The following is a 20,524-nucleotide window of genomic DNA, read 5'->3' on the forward strand; positions in this document are numbered from 1 at the left end:
TAAACAAAATAATTGTCACTTGCTAGCATCTAGTTGTGGCTCAAAATCAGACCTCACTGTGAGCAAACAGGAGAGGGGTTCGGAAGGCCCCTGGAAAGCAGCTGGACTAGCTCAAACCAAGCACATTTTTGAGTAACTCCCTTGAACTAAGGAGTGTTTACATATTTTGCAAAAGCAGGATTGCGAAGAGACACTTGAGGACAAGAAGAATGTACAAACTTCAAAATCTGTGGCAGAACAAGCATTAAAATCTCCAGATATCATGAACCTTGGACAAACAGAGAAGTGAAAAAAAAATAACCTATGTCAGTCCTTGAAGCATCCTTCAATCTTTTAGTGGTAAAACACCATTTATATAAAAACAGTTTAATTTTGTGTTGACTGTGGGTGGGAAATGGGAAGGCTTCTCCTTGTTTCAGTTGGCCTTTTGAGCTCTTAATAAATGAAATACACCTAAAACAACAAAGTCTTCCATCAGACAAAAAAAAAAAAAAAGTAATGCCATGGAAAGGGCATTATTCTTTCCAAGAGAAAAAAACCCACAACCCAGAATCCTTTCCTGAACTCGCCAGAAAGTCTTGAAAGGATCATAAACCAAATCCTGCACAGAAGGTAGGGGGTTCTTTCCTGTGTTGTCCCTCCCTTCCCGTCATTCTTCACTTCTCTGTTCTCTATATACTGTATTTATCTCCCACCTCATCCCTCAGGGAATCACAAGGAAACCGTATCTGTGGTGGAAAGCACCTGGCATTCACCTTGCAGCTTGATTCAGAGACGGTTTAGGCTACCTGGAGGAGTCGCAGAGAAAAGCAACACGAAAGAGGAACTGGAAGGGCTCTTTGGAGCAGCAACAAGAAAGTCCAGCAAAAGGTTGAGCGTGCAATGACTAGAGGAGGGAGCAGCAGGTCCATAACCACATATAGGCTAAGCAGTTAAGAAGAGGAAGGCTTTAGACAAAAGTGGAGAAAGCTGATTCACATCTGCTCCTGCTGGGACCAGCTCATCTGCAGCAGTCCTGTCCTCCCAGCCACACCTGGCCTGAAGGGGCAGATCTCAAAAGGCACAAAGCAGGATGAGGGGCTTGGCCCACGTGACACCGGGGAATGCACTGCGGGCTCTGGGCATCGTCATCCCAAACGTGTTGGCTCTCCGAGCTCCTGCTCTGCATGCTGCCTACTGCGCGCTGAGGCTGCGTCCTGCGTCGCTGCACGTGTTGTGTATTTAATGTTAACAGATCGCCATATAAACAGTCTGACTTTGCCAGCAAATGGTGATCCAGGGCTTTAACAAAAATCCCAGAGGCATTGCCGTGCATTTTCACAAGGCGTGATTTATTTAGCAATTGTGTATTTTGGCTTTCTGCTCGTTATGTCCAGCAATCAAGCTCTGTGGGGCTGCTTTACATTACACATGCCATGTCATGGAAAGCCCAGCACCAGGGCATTAGTCATGAATCACCAGGGTTTGGGGAGAGGAAAAAATCAAACTCTTCCCTTTTTATATTTTTGTACTTAATACTGCCCCGAGTGATTAGTACTGCAATTTTACCTTCGGAACGCCAACTTTGCTGAAGGAGACACTTGGTTTCTCTCAGTATATTTGATTAGCTTCTCTAACAAAAGGCAGGGGATTAATCAAGCCTTTACCCAAGAACTCTTTTCTTCAAAATGTGAAATAGGAATTAGCATAAAAATAGAATCTTAAACCAGCTACGCTCAAACAGCATTGAAATAATACCTTTTTTTCAGTTCTTCCTCCTTCCTATGGCTTTGCAAATCTGTGTGTGGACACATTCATTTCTATATATAAAACCAACCATCTTTGGTTTAGTCAATATATGATCTTCTATGGTTAAATCAAAACTGGGGACACATCCTGGGACAAACATGTCCATGCACAGCAGAAAAGGAAAGGAAGGGGAAGGGAAAGCAAGAAGGGAAAAGGGAGAAGGGAGAGGGAGAAAGGAAAGAAGAGGGAGAGGAAAAAGAAGCAGAGGGTTTGTTTTCTCTGTGAAGGAAAATTTTTCTATGTAGTAACAAGAGGAGGCCTGAGGTTAAAAGGTGCAAATGTGGACTGGAAAGGAAGGAAGGTGGACAGGCAGAAATCAGGAACAGAACTGACTATGAAGTGATTTACTTGAAATAACCCGCCCCTTCATTGCCCCTGTGTTTCAGCCCTATGCTGTCTGCTGGAACAGACCAGCCCGTGCCTCCGCAGAGACATGCTTTTTGAATAATTCCCCTCCACATCCAAAATACCAACTCTCCCGACGAAGGGTATTTCTTGCACACTCCATATTACACATGCTAAATACTTTATTGTACTAGATACAACCTCTAAACATTTACAGTAAGTGCACTTAATAGCAAAATTGTTTGCCAAACCTCATTGGCTCTTTCCATACTTTTGAGTTATAAACATGGTTTTGTTTAAACAGGAAAACAAATGAACAGATTCCTGAGTCTCCCACATACACTTCTGGTTATCAGAAGTTTATCACAGGCAAACGGGAACATTTCATGGAGGCTCTTGTTAAAATGCTGGCAGCTTATCAGCGGGTTAGATTTCCATATACCACAGAAGACAGCAGCATAGTTCAATATCCTTGTTTGGTGGGTTTTTTTTTTTTATATCAACCTTTTTTTTCTCCTTGATACACTTAGAAAACTGGAGCTGGGTGAATAACTTCTTGGAAAATTCTCTAAGAGAAGAAAACGGGAGGAAAGAAAAGAGCGCTTTTTCTTGAGGAGGCATGGCTGGACAGGTGTGAGAGTTAATACTCTTTAAGCTACCTGTCTATTAGAAGTAGCCTTTCCAATCAAATGGTAAAGCCTGGGCAATTCAGCTGAACAAATGAGATTGCAGTTGCAAAGCCCCTCCAGACAGACACCAGCGTATAGCACAGATTGATTGCTATCGGCAAGAACTGATCAGAAAAGACATGATAGGTAGACTTGCAATTGCAAATTGCTCAACAGGAAAGCCTTTCAGAGGACCAGAAAGGAAAAGCCTGTATTTGGGTTATGTTACTTCTGCAGCAGGTGGAAAAGAGCCAGCTCCATCCCGTCTCACGGTCAGAAGGGACCCGAAGAAATGACAGGTACAATGGGGATGGGGTGATGCCTCGGCATGGGGTGGGGACGATGAGAGAAATGCCTTTGCCAGCTCTGCGTTGCAGCAGACAGAACTGGTGGTGGCAGCGTCGCAGAGAGGAACCCCAGCTGGCTTTACAGTAGTTAAGCCTGGTATCTATAGCATACTTCTGGGGCAACGCAGAGGTCAGAAGAAGCTACAAAACCTGCTTCAGAAGCAGAGCCCACTCGAGTTTCCCGTGACAGATTGCTCCTGGGACCCAGCCCCCTCTGACCACCACAGAGGTACAGGCCAAAATATATACTCCTCGGAGTGACCTGAAAAGTTTCATCTCAGTGCAATGCCATACTGGGAGAAATTTGTGCTGATATTGAAAAGTTACTTCGGAGGGGAAGCAGAACTAAGATACTGGACATAAAAACATGTCCTTTCCTCTCTGACACCCAAGTTACCCAGGCTTAGTTTGCACCATGAACACAGCATGCCTGCCCCTTCTTTTTCACCAAGTGACCTGCGCCAAGCCTTCGCTGCCAGCTCGTTTAAGCAGTGCCACAGCTGTGACTAGTTGGGAAAGACAGAGTTGAGAAACCAATGGTGGACCTTGGGGCATCTATTTTAAAAATCCCATTACTGGTGCACTATGGACAGACAGGTGTGCTTGGTTTTACAAATCACTGGAAAAGCTTTTTAATTCGTCTGCCCTTTCCCCTTGTGCCAGCTATCTGCCCAGCTTTGAGCATGCCGGTTAGCAGCCAGCCTGAAGCTACCAAGAGATCTCAGAAACATGGAGCAAAAAAGCCTCTCTAAATGCGATAGCAACAGGGAGTTAAAATTTTACTTAATAATCCTTCATTCAAAGGCAATCTTTTCAATTAGTTTTCACACTTGTGCTGCCACTGAGAAAACGAATAGGAAAACCCCATTTTCTTTGACCTGCAAATGATTTCATCAACCATATTCCTTTTAATACACAATGCCCCACCACTACAATTGCTGAAACAAACACCATTACATTTGAACTTCAAGAGGATTTACTTGGTCCAGAGGCAGCCAGCAACAGAAGAATTTTAATGACTGTGGGAGGATCGTTGGTATTTTAAGAAGTCTTCTAAAACCTTTTGAAGGATTGAGATAAGTAAATATAAGTGGAGCAATTTTTTTTCCCTAAGTACTTTGCACCATGTTTTCACATAGCAGAACTGAGTTCTACAACTGCACAATGAAGCTGGAAAATCTGAACAGAGAAGCAAAAGTTAAAAAAAGTCTGAGACGAAACCAAGTGGCATGGGAACCACTCTAAAGAAGAGAGCAAATGGATCCTTCTATTCCAAGCTCTTGTTTTTATTCTCTTTGCTCACAGCAGCTTTAATTTCATTAGCTTGCAAAGAAACACTCAATCCACAGATCAGATTTCTCAAGGATATAGGGAGATCATGTCAACAAAACAAAGCACTAATTAAATTTTTAAACAGCAACCACATGCTCAGTGAGTTCCTCTAGTGGAATCGTACAAGCAACGTTTGCATCCTGTTGTGTTTGATCTAAAGCATTGCACTTCACCTTTTAGAAGAAAAAGCCACCTGCTGCCAGAAGTGCTCCCGGATTAATCTACCCCACGACTGAAGTGTAACTGCTGTTAAGAGTTCAAAAGGTCCAGCTTGAATTGTCGAGTGCCTCCTTGGAGAAGGGCTGGTCGATGTACCTGGGCAGCAACTGCCACCTGTCGCAATTTCAAGGAGAAAAGAAAAGCCCCCTTGGGCATCCGTCTTCACAAGGGGCCTCTGGACTCACCCGCGTGTCACATACGATCACACCCCCGGTTTAAAACCATTTACCTGCAGCTTCTCCAAAACCACCACATTTTCAGCATGGTAAACTGGGGTGAATGATTTGCTGCTATTTCTTAACGTCATCCTCCCACCTTATCCAGGAGAAATACAATAAAGAGCATGCAAACAGCAGTAAAAAGGACACTTGGAAAGGGCAACCCCCCCAAAAAATAAAGTGTCTATGATGTCCTTCTTTCGTGGGGAAGCTGGGGACACGAAAAAAGTGCTCTCCCTGGATCCAGGGAGGAAAGCAACTCGGAGCACTCTTGAGAAAAGGAAATTGCTTTTCAGTCAGATGTCCCCTGTTTTTGGAGGCACTCTTACCCTCTCCTTTCTTCTGCTTACCTGCACGAGCTCAAAAATCACGCAGGCACTAAGAAAAATTTATGAGTGGCTTAGCAAGCAGATGCTTTTAAATGAAAAAGTTCATACAGCCTGTTCTTCTCTTTCTCAGTACAGTTATGTGGATAAAAACCAAATCGACCTTTACATTCACTTGCTCTCAGAGTCAGAAAAAAGGGCTGTTTTGTTCAAAGCATGGGCGACATTCAATACCTTGGTAAACTGGCAGATAATGCTGTGTTTATCCCCTCTGCCCACTCCATCTTCCACAGTGTCCTCACAAATTCGGCTTGACAGTACAGGTGAATTTCAGTTTTACTGAAAGCAGTGGCAAAACTCTCACTTTATTCAGTGGAAACACATTTTACTCACTTGCTGCTCTTCCCTCTTCAGCAAGGAACTGCCTTTTCCAAGCAATTTTATGCTTGGAAGTATAAAATCCAAGCATCTCTTCCAAGCAAGAGATGCTAAAAACTCTGCTTTTTGCTGGGCTGACCCTCTTCCCTCCATTTCCTCCCTGCCCAAATGGGAGAATATTACCCCTTATGTTACATTCCAGTATGTTACATTGATGGATATTCTGCTGATTTTTGAGGGGGTGGTGGTGGGGTGGTGTTTGTTTTTTTGTTATAGAGGCAAATTACAATGAGGAAAATGGCCCCAGGAATTTACTGTTGATATATTTTACATTGTTAGGAGAACACACAGTTTCCCAGAGAAAGGTCCCAAGTTTTTTATCAGCAAGATCCCATCTTTTCTCACATTTACCCCTGTCAAGGAGTTTTGATTAAGGTCACTAATTCTCGGTAACCAAGATTCACATGAGTGGCTTTTCTCTTTGAAACAGCCATATATGAAAAAATCCATCTGTTAGCTTCGCTATTCATAACAATGTGCATGTGTGGCTATTATATGTAGCACGGTCCAGTCATTTGCAATAGACTAATACATATGTTGTCTTGACTGTACAAAATGAAATTGTACCTTGGCTTTTCGTAGCCCACTGCTTTTGAAATGAAGGGTACATCATTTAAAAGATACCCTACAAATATTTCTCAGTGCAAAAATGCAGAGGTTGTTTTGTTTTCAATTGCAAGAAAGGTTCCATAAAAACGTATACCTTTTTTCACGTTAAAAATCCCTTTGCTTTCTGCCATGAACAAGAAAAGCATTCCAATGCCATAAATACATTTTTTAAAAAATCTACTAACCTGACTGTAGCCCTTTAAGAGCCTTGGGGATGTGTCCTACTTTAAGAACTTGTCCATGAAAAACTTGGGACCCCTCACATGTTACACATTTCATACCGCACTTCAAAGAAGAACGTTAAATACCTTGTGACTAAAGTACTGTTTATTTCATAATCTAAACAAACATTGGAATACAGTCTATGCTTTTCTACTTTCCTGCAGACTTTACAACGAGCTTTTTTTTTCCCCCCCCATAATTAAAACAATCTGCATACACACAGAACATGCATGCTCTCTAACACCGGTAATGAAGGTAAGAAGAGTCTGTTTCCATTATCCTCCTGTTGCCTGTATTAGAAAAAATTACTTTTGTTTTTACTGTAGTTATGGCAGTGTGGCTAAGGATACGAAGACTAGAGCACAGTTTTACTCCCTGCACAGAAAATGTTCATCACAAGCATGCTGATGGTGATAAATATTACATGTCTATTAAATGATAGGCATACTTTTATCCCCTTTACTCCCTTTTTAAAAAGACTAAGTGGCTACATGTAAATGCAGTGAAGCAGGTATAAGCTTAATTAATCAGAGTTGATTCAGACTGGCACCAAGATGCAGCGAAGTCCGACGAAGTCTCAGCGAGGCTTTCCGTGGGCTACCAATGACCTCTGCCACATGGCATCTGCCTTCTACTTTTTGAAAGTAGAAATCAAAGGCCTTGCAGCCTGGCCAGTCCTGCGGACGGGGTGGACCACACTGGTGCGTCGGGTTCCCTGGAAAAGAAGCACTTGTAGTCCATTAGTGTTTGAGAAAACCTTGTGAGTGGGTTACCTTCCCCCGGGGCCGTGCACCCACCCCGCTCCGCGGTGTAGCCCGCTGCTCTTCGTCGGCCACGCGGCTGGCTGCGGTTTTACACCACTGAGTGGTCGTTGCTGTGGACACCAGCCAAGATGGTGTGGTTGAGTGAGGACGCCGACCGGTCCGAGCCTTCGGTGGGGCCGTTGGCATTCTCACTGCGCTGGCAGCAGAGGATCTGCTTGAAGGTCGCGCTCATCTCCTTGTCCCGGTAGGAGTAGATGATGGGGTTCATGGCGGAGTTGAATTCTGCCAGGAGCAGGAAAAATTTTTCATAGGCCAGGACGTTGCACTGGGGACAGCAAACATCCAGAAGCAGCAAGACTAATCCTGGGGTCCAGCAGATTATGAAAGCACCTAGGAAGAGAAAGAGCAGACAAAACACAACAAAACCCACAAATGTACTAATGCACCGTTCCTCGTCAAGACACTATGAGAACCATCCAACTGGAAGTGGCAACGGTTAATTTTCTCTTTCAAGAGCATCCTTCCCACACTATTTCTTCACTGACCTGATGAGAGGGCTGCCTTTCAAAGATCTGTAAATGGTTTTGGGCAGCACATCAAAAGAGGAAGGCATTCCCCCCCACACTCACCATCTGAAACGTTCTCTGCTTGGCAAATACATTTGCATTTAAAGTTGATAATGAGGAACATTTTTTCCCTTCAGCTAGAGACCTCTGACTAATCAATCTCTTGATCAGGAGAAACAATGCTGCAATTTACTTCTCAAACTAGTAACAACAAAGAAAACCTTTCTGTGAGTGCTGTGACTGAAGCATCAATAATAGAAAAAGAGTGGTGCAGGCAGCAATTCTCAAGAAAAAGAAAGCCTGGGTCTTGTTAATCCATTTCAGCCCCATTATGTAATGGAAAGTCCTAAACACACATCCTTCTTGCACTGAAATGTCGTCCTTCAACAGATCTACTTCTTTTCTTAGGGCTCTATTCAACAGAAATTCAGAGGCTCCTCAGGCTTCAATAGTGTAAATGCCAAAGAGCCTTATCCTGATTAAAATGCTTCCCCCTCCTTTCTCTGCTTTGCAAAGCTCTGAGGGGGATAAAGCCCAGAACAAAATTCGGAGTTCAATGCAGAAATGAACAAACGCCTTGCACTTTATTGGGAGTACCGAGTTAAATGAAGACGCTAACTCCTTGCAAGGTTAAAGAGGTTTTAAATATAAGCACCGCTGGGGAAGCCCTCACACACCAATCATGTCAGAACGAAGACGGTGCTCCTGAGATTTTCCAGGCTGACATGCTTGGCTGAGGTGGAAACCAAGGTCTTATCATCGGCAGGCAGGCTTAGCGCAAGCAGCAGCAATAAGGGCTTCCCAGCACTATCCGATGAGCACTGTTTTCAGACAGGTTCTCCTGTCACTGCAGTATTTATTTGTTAACATACTGCCTCCGTTTTTCCCTGCAGTGATGCTCTCTGCAGGTCTAGCAGCTGACTACAGGCAGTCTCCGCAGCACACGGCCTTTTGCCATGCCTGCCAAGAAGGTGCCAGCTATTTCCAGCTTGCGCAGTGGCGGCTATAAGCTGTGCAGACACCTTTCCGTTTGGATACCAAACCCACCTAGATCAAACAGAAGAACGTTTTCCAAAGGGCTCTGCAAACACACAGGGTGTGCCGGGCTACAGACACTGGTTGCCAACCAGGCAACCACACACAGGCTGGCTACATACAAAATAGCATCCCTAAACTGAGCTTGCTTGCAACTGATGGTGCCACAGTGCCACTCAATGCCTATCACTTTGCTGACCAACAAAGCTCGCAAAGGGAAAGAAGCTGGGAGGCGAACTGCCAGCTGCCAGTACAAAGCGCCGATGTCTTTGGCCAAATGACTTCGTTAGGGGCTGGCAGCAATTTTACAGAATAGGGATGAAACTCTCCCACGCCGAGGTGGCATCAAACACATGAATCCACTTCATAGCTTTTGTCTGCAGTTCTTTCGGATTCCAGCAGTCCTAGAAAAGAGTACTTGAAACCCAAGCAAAGGACTACGGTCTTTTGTCCCCTCCTTGTACCTGTTCCCAGAAGAGTAGAAAACTGCATCTCTTTATTTGCAGGATTGTCTGAGTCGATACAGAGGCTGCCCTCCGCACGGAGCAGCTCTGCTGAGCTGGTTTCTGCAGAAACCAAGACAATCTTTCAAATTCAACCACTCGCTGCTGAAACTGTGCGTGTTGTGTTCAACCTCCTAGCTAGTGAGACAGCGGTGGACTTTGTTCCAGCTTAAGCATGTATTTTCTTCATTACAGGCTGCCTCGGGAGAACAACATCAGAGACGGGAACACTGCAAGTCATGGGATCTACAGTCAAGGACAAAAGATGATGACAGCATCCTCACCAGGCCTGTAGCAGAAAAGTCCAATGTGGGAACAATGGAGCTGACAGGAAAGCTCTCATAGCGTTGTTCAAAGTTGCAATTGAAAGCTTCCAATTTTCCAACAATTTTTTTTTTGGTTGTTTTTTTTCAAATTTGTTGAGAAACTAAATATGTCAAACAGAACATTCTGTTGCTGTCATTTTTGGGTATGTTAAAAGCAGCAACAACAAGAAGCAGCACGGTGAGGCAGGTAGGCATTTGTCCCTGAGAAAGTTCCAAAGTCTCTGACAAAATTCCTCATGCAGCCCACTGCACTGACCACTGGTCTCCGGTGGAGTTTCTGAGCCTCTCTAGGCTCAGCATCTCAGAGAGATCCAACAACATACGTGCTGAGGTTTGACGTGGTTGCACTCAAGAAAAAGTGGACTGCGGTTCAGCAAGAAACTAATTGCTCTGTGCAGCTCATGCTACACTCAAAAAAACATAAAAACAAAGGGTTGCCTTCCCATGCAGCTCTGGAAGCGAATGGAAGTCATTATTCTGCAAGTTGCCACCCTGCTGCTCACGCCAGGCATGGAGCTGGGTCAATGACGCGCTGGCAGCCAGGCTGTCGAGAGGAGAAGAAACCCACGCTGCCCAGCTCCAGACCCGCTTGGGTAACGTGGGCTTTCCGCTGCCCTGGCCCCCAGCCGCAGACCAGGATGACTTTCCAACCTGTCTCCTCCACGCGGCAGCGGTGGCAACAGAGGAGCACACAGCATCCAGGACTGCACCTTTGTGCAAACAGGGCTAGCTTCGAGCTTCTGAAGAGACGGCTCATTTGTTATTGGGAAGTAAAAGCCACTGAAGCCAGCCCCATTCAGTCTAGTGGGTTTTGTTTTACGTTAGCCCCTGGGATTTTCCTAGCAAAACTTCCCACCATGCTAATGGCTCCTGTGGCTTATTAAGTTAAGTGCTTGCAAATGGTGACACAAACAATGCCTTGGGTTTTCTCACTTGTTATTTAACTGTCAGTACCCTGGAAAATACTGGAAAGCATTACTCATGGTAAGGGCATGTTTGAGTTAGGTACAATGCAAGGAACATAAAAATGTCAGGCTCCTATTACTTCAGAGGTAGGAAACATCATCTGTTAAACATGAATTCTTTCCCTGGAAGGAAAAAAAAACCTTGAAATTTATTTTCTCTACTTCTTACTTGGAACATTTGTCAAAGTAGAGAGATACTAAGCTAAAAGTGAGGTTAAATTCCTCCCCTTTCCAGAAATCTGTTGTGCATTGATTTGACCAAGAATGAAGATCTAAAAATATCACATCTAATAAAATAGTGAGATCCAAAAGCTTCCTTCTGCCATATACTGAAAAGCCTTAAGCATACACCAAAATCTTGATGTATTTTTCTGCTCAGGAACAGAACTGAGAGCAACCCAAAGTACAGTGTGAGTAATTTCCAGGTGCATCTTAACATTTTACAAACTCGGTCAAACCCACGTTACAATGACATACAGAGCAGATCTATTGCATTCAGTGAATCAAATCTGCTCATCTTCGTGGATATATCATCGTCATGCCACAGCACTAGGAGAGTCCAACATGCACGAATAAAATCGTGGTATGTCCTTGGGTGGCTGAAGAGCACTGTTGCCTGGACAGATAGCACCTTGGGGTGGCACTTCCAACCCTGGCAGTCTTTAGAGGCGCTGGCACTGCACGAAGCTGACCGAGCTCTTCAACTGCAGCAGGAGGAACATCCCTATGCTGCATGGCCAAGGTCTGCCCTGTGGGTCTGGCAAGAGAGGGCCTGGTGAGCAAGAAATGCCCATCAGGCTGAGGGGCGAATAGCTAGCCATGAGACAGGAAAGCTTGGGGGAAACGGAGAAATGGCACTGCATCTTTTAAAAAGATTAAGGGGACAAAAGGGGAAGGGTCCCTATAGACTGAGAAGCACATTTTACAGCAGGAAATCTGAGTTACAACAAAGCAGTCATGACACTAATCTCATTTTCTCTTGCTGCGTGACACCTCTCACCCAGGGCTGAAACTCCAACTCCTCGTGCGTAGTCTGTCTTGCTGTGCTACGCCAGAAGTCCACTGGGGGCTTTCCAGTGACCACGGTATGACTACATCACATCTGTCTTGAACCCTCGTCTGCTGCACCAGCACAGATTGCATTTCCATGGTAGTTGCATGTTTGGAAACTCCTGGGTAAGCGTGGCATGGCCTCACAGCAAGATTTGATTGCAAGAGAGTAAAAACTGTTGTGGGCAGTAGGCATATGAAACCAACCATGATAAATCACACAAAAATGAGTGACTAGAAAAACAAAAGAGAAAACAACTCCAAAAACCAGCAGCAGAAAAGAAACAAGCTACATAAGAATAAACACTGACGAACTAGTCACTCATTACTAGGTCCTTGGTCCTCTCTGGAATGTTTGCAAAATCAACACAACAAACTGCAGACAGTACAGAAAGATAAATTAGGAAAAAAGGATATGGTAGAAACAGCCTCTTAAAACACAGAAATATTAATTTAAGGCTGTACTTGAATGACAGATCACCTCTGCGCTATTGCAGTCAAGCATGCATGCTGGTTTAGTTTATCACTAAGCACCGACCATTTGGGATGACTTTCTTTCCTACCAGTGGAGACTGTCTTAAATTGATGCCTGTATTTACAAAAACTTGGTAAGAACCAAAGCAAGTAAGAGCCCCCTTCTGAGAAGCAGACATACCCGGACGATCTGACACAGTTAGTGGAAAAGAGGCTAAAGAGGGGGGAAAAACAGTTTCAGTTTGTCTTGCGGAGCTTTCTTTTGTTTTTCAAAGAGCCGAAAGGCAGACACTGCACAGATCCAAACCCAGGCTCAGAGAAGTGAATTCCAAGCGACTGTCCCTCTACGTGCACGGCAAAAGCATTTGGTCCAGTTTTATCCTAGGGCTGCAGATTAAATTGTTTTATTGCTGCTGCTGCAGACAGAAAGCGAGTCTTGCTTTAGCAGGACGTCGATCAACTGCAGTATATTTTTGTGTTAGGCTTCGCTCTGGGGAGGACGTAAGAAGTTCAGAGACAACATGCTGGAGGCACGCTGGCACCCGGCCCCTGGGGCCGCTTGGGGCCAGCCCTGGCAGGAGGTGGCACAGAAGAGCACCCCGAGGCTTGCCTGCCTGCCGTCCCCCTCCCGGCAGCTCCCCGGGGCCGCGGTGTCCCCCAGCCGCCCCGGGGGTGGGCAGCGGGTCAAGGATGCAATTCAGCCTGCGACACCCAGCCCGGGCACCAAGGACCCGCACGCGGCCACCTCCCAGTGACCAGACTGGATGGCTACTCGTGAAACTTCTCAGGTTAGCAGGCGAAGCACTTCCTAAGCAGCACTTTTTTCTTTTTTTTTTCCTTTTGCCTTGGACAGCATAAGTCTGCATTTATTCCATGAACGTTTATTTTCCTCTAACTCGCAACGTCAAAATAAAAGAAGCGTTTCTGCTCCTGCCAAGTCACACACTGCCGTCCCTCGGAGGCTCCCGTGGGATGCGGCTCTTGTCAATGCACACCTATTCTGAAACAACCCTTTTCTCCTGCTTAACCATACTGTGTCTCTTTCGCGTGCCGTCTTCCACCCATCTTGGGTGTTGAACCTGACTTTACTGTTTTCTGGCATTGCCTCACACTCACCCTGCAAATTCCTCACACGGACAAGTCTGTATGGAGGGGAAAAACATGGAAAGGGCCTCTTCTAGGGAGTGAGAGGAGAGAAGGGGGAAAAAAGATCTCGCTTGTGTTTGCAGTTTTGTTAAGATTACAGAAAGAGATAAGGCACTACCATATCAAAGTCAGAAAAGACCCACTCCAGCTGAACTGCAGGGACATTCACGTTCTGCTGCTGTTGTCCACCTCCCCTTGTCCACACACTGTCCTCTCCAAATCCCCTCCTGTTCTCAGAGTGGCACCTGTGACGGGTGGCTACACCACCTCTTCCACTGGGACAACGGTGACCGAGAGAGGGAAGGACAGTTACCAACAGGGAGCAGGGTCTTGCTGCACTTTCTGCAGGCTGAAAGCAATGCTGTGGGGAGACAATTTGTTTTATTTAACAAAACCATAGCTAAAAAGGGCTACTGAAATGCCTGGCATTTTCCATATCCCGATACAATCCCACCCTCAGCAGGAAAGCCACTTGCTATGCTAGCTGAGGAGCAAGCTCATCAGCTGCAACACAACTGCACTTCTTCATGCCCTAGCCATCTGTAAGCTGTGTCAATAACCCTCCTTATCGCACTGCGTATTATCTTGTGCATAGCATGAATAGAGATAAGTACTGTATGAAATAGCGTTTATTTATAGCTATGTATTGTTTTCCCCAGATACAAATATTAAAGAATGAAATCTAAAATGAATACTGAATTATTTTATATGCAAAAGATCCATGAAGATCATTTGTCATGCTGTAAACATACAGAGTGTAGGAGCAATTCTTCTAATTCTAGTCTGACATAATTTCCCCCCGTTTTGCCACAACAAGACTACAATATAGCTTATAGTTCTTGGTGGATGAAAACACAGTTGTGGCTGTTATTTGTAGTTTCTGCTGGAAATAGTCAGCACTGGGGTAAGGTTTGCTTCCACCCATGGAATTTTTATGTGAAAAAATAAAATGTGACTACCACATATGGACCAGATTAACAAATGTAAAATAATCCTATGCTAAATTTGGCAAATTCTGCAGAACTTCAGATATGAAAGACCTGCTTCTCCATCCACTCTAGACTCCAAAAGGCTCGGCGAGGATGACAGTGAAAGATAGTCCCTGAAAAATACCCCAGGCGGGGGAGAGCAGCATGCAGCATGCCAGTAAGAATGGTCTTGTTGAAAAGGGTACTATCAAAACCCCCTCATTTATTTAAGGTGTCTTTATTTAAGGAAGCCGTATTAATTTTGAATGAGAGAGAGATTCGTAGCACACTCCTCCTGCAGTTTCTGATTGAGTGCAAAACGCTGCTTTCTCTGACATGTGTCTGGGAGACTTTGACACAATGGCCCCTTCGGGTTTCAAGCCAAACATTTCTCTGGTGGGGCTGTGTGTGAAAGGAAGAGGGGATGTCTCCAGCAGTGTAAAATAGGAAATGAGAAACAAAGCAAAGCTAAACAAAATCTACATTCATATTCACGCAACAGTATCTTACACGTACTTCTCATAAGATGATTTGGAGCAAGAGGACCCAAGCAAGTAAGAGAAAATGCACAACTAAGGGGCATATGGGAGGAGCCCAGTGGTATGAGCTATCAGCCTTTCACAACACTGTACTTGCCCCATCCCTGAGGACCCCCATTCTAGTCTCCCATGAGCTGAACAGCTCTGAACGTGCAGATTATAGATAAAATCCTAACCTCAGCTTTTCCAGGTATCCGAACTCCACACAAAAAGTTGACAGGTTTGCCAGATTTTTCAGTCTACTGCACCAATGGTTTGCAAAGAGATTTTAAAATAAACTGTTTCTGCTAGTACTGCATCCACTCCCTGATTTCCTACCTGCTCCACAGCTATACGCACACGCACACTCCAACCTCTTCCTGAATCCTGTTCTGGGATTTTGAGCTGTTAAGTTTGGTCAGACTTTGCACAAAATAACACTGGATCATGTAGGAACACAGAAATCATGTCTTGCTCCAAAACTTACTTCCCCTTCCCAGGAGAAATACAGTATGTGTCTCCTTCAAACATCTGTCTTCACCTTTGAACTCCTGTGCACAGAATTAATTCGGTGTTTAATTCAGCTGTCTTTGTCAACAAATCAACCCCTTTCTGAGGAACTTGGCGGCTTCCCTCCTGAAGCATTTATCCCGTTTAAAACATACTAATGACTTAACATGAAAGCTTCCTTGGGGCTCTGCCTGTGCTCTAGCTGGGCTGGGAGGAGCAGCATGCGTTGTCCACAAAGAGTGAAATTCCAGCATATGTTAGCATCACGTCATTCTGGGCCTTAATATTTAGTATTTCACCTGTTCATCCCTTTAATCCTCATTACCTCCTTTCTTTTCAGGAAAAATAAAATAAAGTAAAAAGCTCTTCCTAAATAGACATACAGTCTTGACCACAGCTGATACTCCTGCTGGCATACTGACTCCTTTGCTACAGGCTGGCCTCTGCTCTCCCTCTTCTCTTCCACTGCTCACATCACCACATTGCTCCTGACAATTTATCATTTAAATACTCACTCTTACAAAGTCCTCGGTGAAATCTTTCGGTCAAAGCCCTCCTTTTAAACCAGACACACTTCTGCATCTATCCCTGCGGCACGTAGGGCCAACTGAAGATACACCTGACACACTGTGGTGTTTCACAGGGTGCCGACAATAACCATTAGCCAACAACCCCACTGGCACCACTAGCCGCACGACTGCCGTCTCTGAGCATGGAGATGCTCAGACAGAAAACGCCTGTGGTCAGTGGGGCTGCATCTACAGCCATCATGCCTTCCCATTTCTCAGGGTGGCCAACCCCTTTGGTCTTCTCTTCCTCCTTCAGTTTGCAAGCCCAGACCAGAGGTAACGAAGAGCAGGTTTCTCTCAGTAGGACTCGCAAATGGCAGCCGTGGGAGTCCTCACGAGCTCGCTGTCTGCAGCACTTTGCGGCTTGCCACCCCCGAGTGCTTGCTGCCAAGTGCTGGAGGCAGGGTACGCTGACACGTGGCCTCCTGGCTTTCCTTCTGGAGGTCCCATCTGCTGGGTGTCTTCCCACCTGGACCCTGGATGGCCTTTCCACAGAGCCCGGCACCAGCTGCGGATGTTTCAGATACCACGTAGGTCTCCGAGCCCTTGCGTATCTCTGTAGTATCTGAAGCTTTTGAAGTTTGAAACAGCAACAGACAGAAAAGCCTGCGGAGGACCGATAACAAAACAAAACAAAACAAACTGCAGGGAAAATGAGACACAGGCAGAAGCAAGCTGTCAGAAGTGAGTGCTTTATTTCGTGGGTGCTTGTTAAATTCTGGCCCAGGTTAACACTTGCTTGGTGTCATTCTCCACCTGCTGCTTGCGGTCCTGCAAAATGAGTTCGCTGGTCTCTGGCCAGCTGATCCAGCCGCCCTCATCATCCTTGGCTGATGTCTCTGAAGGAGAAATAAAGCGCTAATGCCAATGGAGGAGACCAGGACTGTTTTTCAACTGACACCTGCAAAGCAAAGGTTCGAATACCTCCTCATTTCAAACGTTCAAACCACTCGTGTCGTGGTTTTAAAGACCACCTTGCAAAGACGGTACATGCAATCTGCTTTCCAAAAAGAAAATCAAACACTCGAGCCCATGGCAATTTATCCACATCCATTCGAATCCCTCAAATCAAAAGGTTGTTAAGGAAAAATGGGATTCGCCGCTGATCTAGTGACTGCAGGAGAGGGACAGTACTCCCTCCACCACCCGCCACAAAAGAAGAAAGTACGCCTTTTATCTATAAAAAGCATTTTAGACAAAAACAGGAAGTCATTAAACGCCAATGTTCAGGATTCCAACTGATTTCTAAATTCATAAAGATATGTGAAGCTAATCTCTGAATAAAAGCCTGGCTGTTGCCAAAGCAATCTAAGTATTTATCTCTGTGTAAAGACAAACAGTAGTCCCCGTGGAGTTTCGCTGTTGCCAAAAACCTGACACGCAGAGGAAATTTTGGTGCCTTTTTCAACTTTCAGGCGTTCTAGACGAGCGTTTATGCTCTATTATGGACACAAATGCTCCTACAGTCCCAAATCACGGAGGTAGCTTGGCTGAAAAAGGAGCACAAAAGCCCAGCTGAGAAGAAGCTCCTGAGGCTCATGGTATGGGTGTCCCTGGGTCATGGTGACACAGGACAAAGAAAAGCAGGCAACAGATGTCTGGGGAAAATTAGAATCAAGAAGCTGCCTTTCATTCCATACCTGGCATCCTACTTGCATCCCCTAGCCCAAACTCAGCCAGGATGCTCTTTACAGGCACTGATTGCTCATGGTCATGACTTGGGGTGCCGGGTGGGGGATAGATCCGTCCCCGAATGGCAAGGGGACCCTGTCCTAGAGGTCTGGGTGAGGCTTTCAGGTCCCAGATGTGGGGCAGCAGGAGATGACCAGGTCTGGTGGCAACGCGAACGTGCCTACGCAAACGTGAAGGCTCATCGAAAGAGGTCATCTGAGGCAGGGGCGGGAGAGCTGGCACCCTGCAGGCAGGGCTCACAAACCGGACTCTGTTCTGCCTGCCTCCGCAAAGTATATTTAGCATGCTTGGGACCTGGGTGTTTCACCGCCTCTCTAGTACCTGCAGTTTTCAATCACAGAAAAATAATTCACGGGCCATGTTGAAAAAACGCTGTTTTGCCCACTTTTCCTTTGGAAATCCATATACCCCCTGCGGTACGCCGGTACTTTCCCAGGGACGGTCACAATGCTACACTCAAATAATACAGTTTGTTAGCAGATTTCAAACAACTTTGGTACAAGAGATTGTTTAATTGTATTTTCTTTTGTTGTTAAGGACATTAAGTGTTACTGGTATTATGTTTGGATAAGCTCCAGTGGCAACACAAGTTTCCAAATGAAGCATGGGTGGATGCAATTTAACACGTAAAGGACTGCTTTGATTCTTACATAAGATGAAACTAATAATATTAGAAGAAAAATATTAGCCTCTATCTGCTTCCTTAATAGGAATAAAATTTGTTTCTCCCATGCTAGTACCGACTGTGACTATGAGAAAGTGTTACAAAAAGGTAGAGATACTTAAAATGGCTGTATTATATACCAGCTCTACCTCAACTGCAAGAAAACTGTGTGTGCTTTTATTTTTATATAGCCATACTGCAATTTAACTGATTATAGCTAGCTGGTTAAGCTGTGGTAGACACCCCTCAAAGGAATTGCATTAAGACCAGTTACACAAAACAGTTTTAAGAAGCAGAAGCCACTGTGACAGCTGTGCTCCTCTGGGAAAACGAAGAGCACGAGCTCCGGAGTGAAGTGGACAACAGGGGAAAAGCCCTCTTAGTTAAGGGGATGTCGCTCCAGAATAAATCTTCCTGGAAAATCAGTCTGTCTTTTGGATATGTTAGGATAGCCTCCTCCCCAAATCCTCATCTGAATGTTAATCAAATCAAAATACTGCCTTAAAGCAGAAGCAGCCTTGGACAGGTTGTACACGAACAACGGTGCTATAGTAAGTCACCTGTACACCTCACCACCCAAGCAGTGTCAAGGCCATACGGACGTCGCTTGGGCTATCAGACTACCAGTGAGGCGTCTACAAATAGCAATAATAAAACAGAGGGATAGCAGACAGACACGGCATTGCACTTCAGAAGAGAAGCACTAAGTGAAGAACCACCCAAATTGTGCTTGTAGTAAGTATATACTGACAGCTTATACTGACAGAAGGGTAAATTCCGGGTTTTAGCACTTAATTCTGTATGTACTCATTTAAACCTGTCTAGATGAGGCAGGAAATACAGCTTTTGGTCCATATTTCTACGCTGAAGATGAGATATGGTTTAAAGGGATGCAGCTACTTCTTGGTTCTCACAGATGCCTCTGAATTCCCTTGGAACATCTAATTTTCCCTGTCTGGACAAGATGCCATTATACTGTAACTTAGGTCTCAGGTGTCAGGGAGAATGAAAGATTAGTATTTCATCAACTTCTGTGAAGCCAGTCTCTGGATTCATTAACAATACTGTCATGCAGAAAGAAGCACTGCAACAGTATACAGTAGGTACTTTTTTCTCTGTCAGAAGGGTGTCTACCATCCTGTAGCATGTAATTTTACTGCGGTAACGACAGTACTTCCCATACTCAAAATGGGAAATACAGTGAACAAGTTTGGAAATGTTTCATTGCTGGTGGTAAATATCTGGATTCCAGTGGCAGCTTCTCTGTGATTTCCTTTGTATTTACCATTACAGAATCTGTATCGATTTAAAGTCTTCAGGCAAACAGAAGACAGCATTGATAAAATTTAGCCTTTATTTCAACTCATAGCTTCAAGAATCACATTGCCAAACCATGCATTATACTGCGGAAAAAAAGGTGCGTCTTCAGCCAGCCTGTTCTCTCACCAGTACACAGCTGTGGAAAACCCTGGGAACGCAGCTATTGGGGGAGCCATGCTTTGCACAGTTCTGTTTTATGGCATTAGGTCAGGACAAGCAGGCAAAAAACAAAGCAAGAGAAAAGTTCAGAATGCATTAGACACCCTCATCACTACAAACGAAGGAATCCCAGTCTCACCCACTTAAAGGGTTAGCCATTAAAACTGCTTCTGGGTTAAACGAGTGATGCGTTCTCTCACTACGACCGCGTTTCCCCACATTTCGTGCATTTATCGGAGATGTGAGTTTGATTCGGCATACTGAACTGATGCTGGTGTTTCAGCTGGTTTTCGAGAACAGTCCTCTACCTTTGGCAGTCTGCTCTCCCGTTCTAAATTTAACCCCTGCTAAGCAAAGTATGGCACCTAAAAGTGTCCAAGAATAGCGCTTGCCTTTCAGCTACTGTGTTAGCACCACATCCTGCGTCACTGTGGCTTAAAGATTTCTATATAAATAGCCTGTGAAACCACAAAAAAGAGCGCTATCATACTATTTTGAAGGTTGCTTAATCTGCATGTTTTTGAGGATGTGACTCCTTTGACCTCTGGCACACAGTTTGCTCCAGTCTCCCCGTAAAAGACTGTAGATTTTGGCTATGATAAAAAGGAACAATAATAATTCAAGGGAAAAAAAAAGGCACTAAGTCTTCTCTTTCATTTCACTTACTCCCACCTACTCATAAAAGAACAATTGCACTGCAGCAGAATACTGAAATACTTTCAATGCCAAAACTGGCCTGATTCCCAGCTACCTTCATCTCTTTCAGGGGTGTTCATGAGAAGT

The 20,524-nt window shown here is 44.9% G+C and overlaps 1 protein-coding gene across 1 annotated transcript in view; it reads right to left on the reverse strand.

The window, feature by feature from the left end:
* Positions 1-2,297: 2,297 nt before the first annotated feature.
* LPAR1 (lysophosphatidic acid receptor 1) overlaps positions 2,298-20,524 on the reverse strand; it is a 78,034-nt gene continuing 59,807 nt past the window's right edge. Inside the window, exon 5 of the mRNA XM_075136304.1 lies at positions 2,298-7,666. Within this exon, the coding sequence (XP_074992405.1) occupies positions 7,365-7,666 (302 nt within the window). The 3' untranslated portion in view covers positions 2,298-7,364. The remainder of the gene's footprint in view (positions 7,667-20,524) is intronic.

Source organism: Calonectris borealis, chromosome Z, assembly GCF_964195595.1.
Source record: "Calonectris borealis chromosome Z, bCalBor7.hap1.2, whole genome shotgun sequence".
NCBI lineage: Eukaryota > Metazoa > Chordata > Aves > Procellariiformes > Procellariidae > Calonectris > Calonectris borealis.